The sequence below is a fragment of the Exophiala aquamarina genome, assembly GCF_000709125.1.
Source record: "Exophiala aquamarina CBS 119918 chromosome Unknown aczIA-supercont1.12, whole genome shotgun sequence".
Lineage (NCBI taxonomy): Eukaryota > Fungi > Ascomycota > Eurotiomycetes > Chaetothyriales > Herpotrichiellaceae > Exophiala > Exophiala aquamarina.
In genome coordinates this window covers 594,213-600,837 of record NW_013550576.1, presented here as the reverse complement: position 1 = coordinate 600,837, position 6,625 = coordinate 594,213, and the positions used below count along the sequence as shown (strand labels likewise).

The following is a 6,625-nucleotide window of genomic DNA, read 5'->3' as shown; positions in this document are numbered from 1 at the left end:
GCTCTGCGATTCCGTCTTTGGACTCATTGTGGCATGATCTTCCAAAAGTGAGAAAACCTGCATGTTGAGGAAAATTTTGCTAATCCTAAGCTGCGCAATTCTGGTTGGAGGCTTCCCCTACTGGACGATTCCTAAATCGAGTAATCTCGATACTAACGAGGCTCTGGACGAAACCCTGCCAGTTCCTTTGCTTTACGGGTATCGCCTACACCAAACACAGATCGATGCCATTCAAGCAATCACTCAAACCATGCAACTGACCCAAAGAGACTGCGGCCCTCCACTAAACTCACTGATTGATCTCTTCGATGTCCAGATACAGGCAGTCGTCCCACTGCAAATTGTTAAAATGAGTGATCTTATGACTCTTGTTCTCTCCGACTAAAGTGAGACCGTTGGTGCTTCACAGAATAAGAATCTCCTGCCTTCAGTCAAGAGGATCGGAATTACCATCTACGATGTTGGGAATATATGCATATTCGCCAAAGCTATTGATTTCGGCATCACAGGGCATGAGCGTGCTGCGACTCTGACTGAGGACCAAAAGTTTATCGATCGTGTCGAGGAGCTCCGAGGGAAGGCGACTCAACCTAGAGGTATGATCCCGGTCGTTGTCGAGGTCGATAAGACAACAGCAGGAACTGCCTCACCAGCCTTCAAAAGCTTTTCGTTCGTGAGAACCTCACCGATTGATGGATGGACATGTGCATGTTCCAAAGACAGTATATGATATCTCTCGGCCCGCCTCGACCAATGGCACCTCCCATGCAAGGGAGGCCGGAGTATTTCAAACGTATAGCAATAAGGTGCATGTCAATGGAACAAGAAACGGAATAAGAGGCTGCATGCTGGCTTCGCGCTCACGATGCATTCGTCTGTACGGCTTTGGCAGAAGCGGGGGTAGATAGTGCGACGAAAGCGATCGAAGGCCAGTTCGGATTAGTCAAGGCCTATAGCCCCAAAGCAGATAAGGACCTTGAGCGCCTCACATCGAATCTGGGTCAGGAGTGGATCTGGTTAACTTCGGCGCTGAAGCCTTTCCCTGCGTACCGGATGACCCATTGTTCTATCGGAATGGCAGGTCAGATGGGCATAGCTGCGGGAAATAACAACAAAGTGAGGAAGATTCGACTGTACATGACGCCTGCAAATCACAGTATGGTTGGGGAGAGGAGCGTAAACAAGCTACATCCTGAGAACATCGTTGACGCTCAGTTCTCAGCATATTACCAGACGGTCATTGCGTGGCTGCATGGCTCTACCACGGGACTCGAGACTTATGATAGGTTAGGTCAGCCCGAACTGAACTCATTCTGCGAAAAGCTCGAATGCGTCATCTATCCTGACAAGAATTTCGGCAAATTTGCTTCAACAATCGAGACCGACTACGAGGATGGGTCGCATGACCCGAGAGACATGGATCGTCCCCTGGTGAGCTTAAGCACCCTTTCAAGCGCGACCAAGTGGAATTGAAGTTTTTCAGCCTCGTCGAGCGGATTTCTGGTGAAAAAAGAGCCACGGAGATCAGGGACGTAATTGATGGCATTCACCATGCTTCGATCGCAAAACTTCTGAGATTGGTTGAGTAACTTGTCGAGTACCTGATATCATGACAAGTGGTTGTCAGTCCAGACTCGGAATCTCATGGCGAAAATCAATAGTTTCAAGCTGGCCTTTCTTAACAAAGCATCTGGTTTTGAGAAGCAATTCAATAGAAAATCCGTATCTGAGAAACATTCATGCCGACGAACTTTTGTTGCCCATTGCTGGTGTTTCTCTAACCGTACTGCTCCTCTCCCTATTGATTGGGTCTTTCGCTTGTCGAGCACTTGATCGATATCGGTTGGGACGTCAAAATCTTCGACTTCAACGATGCCGGCGAAGAACTTCAGACTAGGTTTGGCTACCGAATTTTGGTTGCAACAGAGGACGTTACCGAGTACAAGGACTAAGCAAAATCATTTTAACAGCCTTTCGAACAGTGGAAGTGTCTCGATCTGAGCACGTCCCTCTGTCTACCTTGTCTCGCAGGCTTGTATGTTGGCATGGGCTTGGACCTTAGTTTTTGCAAACGCAGTAAGCGTAGACTGTTCTTTTTCACTACTCATGCTCGCAAGCTCAACGAAAACAGGGTATCGGAGACAGGATCAAATTTTGCCGACCAGTCGAAGAGTCTTCTGCAGGAGCACCGCTAGAGCTCGATATGCTAGTCGTCAAAATCTGCCTCGATGGGGTGACCTTCTCTTCCCACCTTGCCTTGCACTTTTCTTGGAGAAGCCCGTCAAGAATGGGCTGTTCGTTTCAACAGCGGGTCTTGTAGGCCCACAACCTGCAGCACCAGTGCCGGTATACGGTGCCGCAAAACACGGTGAAGTGTAACTAACCTTCAAATGAGATGTTCTTCAGGAGTTCGAGGATGGAAGGTGAGTCGCACGTGAGCTCGTGGCCGAAGGGGGGGGGGGGAAATTACTGTACTCATCTTTTGCTGCCAAGCTGTATCTTGATAGTTCCGAACCGCTTGAACACTGAATAGTCACTGCGAAGGCCGCCTCTCCGCGCCTTTTCCGCTTCTCCGCATTTCAAGCGCCTGTTCAACTTTTTTCCTCCCACCAGCGCCAACTGCGCCTTGATTGCACGCGTCTTGACTCGTGACCAGCTACATGCCTGGGACTCTCTCTCATCAGCTGTCGCCATGGTCAAGTTGAGAGTCGCAGCAAGGGTCATCCCCGAGGATGATTACTTGGCTGATCTCGCGCAGCCATCCCACAAATCTCTTACGAATGAGAAGCGTCTATTGGTCTTGGTCCGCGATCCGTATAAATGGCAGATCGGTACCCTTGCTCTTGAGATCCAAAGGGCCTACAAAAGTTGCTACTCACGGTAAGCCTCGACTTGAGTGGCAGTCTGTAAGATCTGACCCAGACTGCGCAGTGACCTCCCCACCATCAAATACCTCAAGGACAGTGAAGATGATTGCGACCTCGACCCCCAACTCTACGTTTCGGATCTACTGCTCGATGAGGGCAAAGCGGCAAGAGATGGTGGTGACCAACGAGTCACGATAAAAGTCATACTCGAACAGGGAAGAGCGGTACGAGAAGGCTCCGTTGCAGTTGGCGAAACACTATCCGATCCTCGTTTTCAACATCAGCTCCAGAAGACCTCACGACCGCCCGTCCCTAGATTCCCCAATGTTCTTTCTTCACTCGGCAAGCGAAATCAAGACCGAGAGGATACATCAGCGGGTGCTACGAAGAGACCGAGACAATTCGAGCTCCCTCAAACGCTCCGAGAGGAGAGTCTTGTTTCGTCCATCGAGCGAGACCAACCAGGAGTGTCGGCTGATCCAGTCGAAGCTCCAGACTCCTCAACGCGACATGAGGGCAATGGCGATGACTGGCAGCCCCCCGTCCGAAATGTCAAGGCTGAGTCTCCCGAGTATTGGAGAGCATGGCGAGATATACCCGCTGCGAGTATCGACGAGCTTGAGCAATTGCAGGAACAGCCTAGAGGGTTCATACAACGTCGGAGAACTAGCAATCAGGCCAGCAAGACGCAGATAGATCCAGAACTTAATGGTCTACACCCTCGCCCAATCCAGCGTACAAATCAACAACACCTCGAAGACTCTCAAGCCCCTATTACACCTCCCTCGGAGCCTTCTCACCGACATGCAAGCTCCATCATGCGCTCATTACCCCGGACGAAAAGCGCTACCAACTCTTCTCGACTGCAATCATCTGCATCCGCGAGTAAATTCAAGAAGCCGCTACGTAGAGATATCTACGACTTCCCCGAGTCTGATATCGATGACTCCCAAATGTCGCCTAGATCGAAAATGGCAACCCTTCGCCAGCAGAAATCTATTGATCATCTATCTCATATTGAGAACCAGAGATCACCCAACCTTGGAACGGATTCAGCTACCCGCTTCAGTGTCGCTGAAGCGATGAACTTCTTGGACAACGAGTCTGTCTTCGATGACAATGGACTTTCTGGAAATTTATTGCAGCCTAACAGTTCGTTGCTTAACGGGAGCGATCCTCATATTAATGGTCCTCCACGCAGTTTGGTTTATGAGGACGCAGACGACATTGACGAGAACGAGGATGCTAGAAATGGCCATCAATACGACGCCAATGTCAATTTTCTTTCCGACATTGCGGAAGATGAACAAGAAAAGGAGAATAAACCGATCCAGTCGCCCCCCATTGGAATCCTGCAAAACTCATTGAGTGGACACCGTACACCCCCAGTCGTATCTCTCGAGTCTGGACCTCAAGGGCAATCTTCCACCCCAGCCTCTGCAAAGAAAAGAACACGCCTGAGGAGAAACAGAGGCAATAGTACAAATACTGACGGAGACGATCACATGAATTCAGAGGAGGCAGGCTTAGGGAGCGCAATAACCTGGGGTAACAACAAATATATTCGCCGAGAATCAGGAAACGAGCAAGAGACACCAAGCCTTGACAGTCCTGGTGAACAACTGTCCCAATCATTACAAGAGTCTGCTTGCAAAGCATCATCTGCGCAAACCATCAAGGACAACCTTAAGACTCAAATAGGGTTGGCATCCTCACCCCTGACAAAAACCATCCATGACAAGGTCCGCGATAAGAGTGTTTCGAACGAGCCTCAACCATCAACCAAAAATCCCGGAAAAGATAAAGGGAATGGATCAAAGAAGCCAGCGAAACGACAACGAACGGCTAGACGGAGTGAGATTGACATCGAGGCTCCAACTATCAATGTTGAGCGAGTGGCACAAACACTGTTACCATCAGCACCTGCCCCCGAAAACCTTCCCAATTGGGGCTCCACAACAACTGCTGTTGAGAAGGCCAAAGCTCCAGTTAAGGAGCAGAGACAATCCTTGACTGTTGAAGATCATAGTGAATTGAGAAAGAGCCCTTCCATCGCGGTAGGACTCACGGAAGAAGAGATAAAGATCATGAAAAGTCGGGAAGGTATGACGAAGGAGCAATACGCAGCAGACAAGAAGAAAAAGCAGCTCGAAGCCAAGCAGTTCGCTGCAGAACAGAGGAAGAAGAAAGAGGCAACATCGAGGAGAGAAAGCTCAGGAAAAGCCTCTGCTACAAAACCAGAGCTGTCCAAAGTCGAAACACCTGTAGCCGTCGCCTCGTCAAGCAAAGCCAGTATTAGCAGGAAGAGCCCTTCAACGGACGAGGGCCCCGGATCGATCAAAGAGAAGAAGTCATCAGGCGATGCAGCTTCAACTACCGCAAGGTCAACCACCTCAACGAAAAAGTCTCCATCAGCAAAGCCAGGCACGGCAGCAGCCTTTGCTAAGACTCCTTCGAAAACCTCCACCAAAACCCCATCAGTCAAGTCAGCAGCCACAACGACCAAGAAAGCCGCGCCAACAAAGACAGAAAGCAAGAACCTCAACACTCCAGGTGCAAATCGAGCAGCAGAAGCAAAGTCTACATCGAATCCTGAGGCCGAACTCAACCCAACCAGTACTGCGACCAAAGCAAAGAAACCCCCTGTCCCAACAATCCGAGAGGCACAGAATCTCAAGAACCTGCACAAAGCGATCAAGAGCGCCCAGAATTCCATGATATCTGCGTTATCCACGACATCTCGGGCTTCCTCTACGCTGCCTAACCACAAGCGACCGGCTCTCAACTATGCTTCTTCTGACGACGCGGAAAGCAGCAGTAGCAGCGAAGAGGAAGAAAGTGAAACCGAGATGGAGAGGAACAAGAAAGTCCAAGAGCAGAAGAAAAAGGAGAAAGGAGACACCGCTCAGAAGAATTCCAACAGTGCTGCAGAAGCCAAATCCAAGCCAGCGCCAGCAAGGAAGGGACAAGCAGCAGCCGTTCCAGCACCAGCACTCTCCTCCTCCAGCTCCAGCAGCAACTCAGACTCAAGTTCCGAGGACGAGTACGAGCGCAAGCAAACGCAAGCAGCCCGAACGAAAAAGCAAGCTGCCGCCGAGGCGCGAGCGAAATCCGTGTCGCGACCTGCCACCGCGACATCTTCCATCGGGCGGCCGGACCCCAGCATCCGGGACCCCAGCGTTGATCCTTCATCCCTATCTTCGTCTTCGTCGTCTGACGACGACGGTGGCGACGAGGAGCTCTAGAGAAGCGGGGACGAGGACCTGAGAAAAGAAAAAGAAAAGAAATCAAAGGGACTAGAAGAACCGGACGAGACGAAGAAGAGACAGGAGAAGAAGACGAAGGGCAAGAAAAAGAAACCTCCGGGTCTGCACCCTGAGCGCTCCTCCCTTTCCTCGCCCACCAACACCAACACCAATAAGCGAGAAACGCAAAGACAACGACCCTCAAGACCTGCACAGTGGCGGCGGCGCAGTTCTACTGTGCTCGACCAGTCAAAGGGGATTTGGAGCCTGGGCTTTGGGATCTGGAAATGAAAAATGAAAATGAGTTTGGAGACTAGGAGGAAGGGGAGGTTCAACTTGGTCTTACACATCACGTTTTTCTCCTGACACAATTTCCTTTAAAGGCTCTTGGGGCTTGTATTTCCAAGTTTCCTCATAGGCGTCACATGTCTCGCTGAACGAGCGGGGCTTCGGATGGCACACTCAAGACCATTTCGAATTTCATCGAGTTCGCTCACGCAGTTGATTCGAAAG

General features: G+C 50.5%; 1 protein-coding gene across 1 annotated transcript; it reads left to right on the top strand.

The window, feature by feature from the left end:
• Nucleotides 1-1,074: 1,074 nt before the first annotated feature.
• A1O9_10212 (uncharacterized protein) lies at nucleotides 1,075-1,589 on the top strand (the record flags this gene model as incomplete). The annotated part of the gene is made up of 2 exons (XM_013400947.1): nucleotides 1,075-1,431; nucleotides 1,455-1,589. 2 exons carry the CDS (start codon nucleotides 1,075-1,077, stop codon nucleotides 1,587-1,589), a joined length of 492 nt encoding a protein of 163 aa, XP_013256401.1.
• Nucleotides 1,590-6,625: the final 5,036 nt, after the last annotated feature.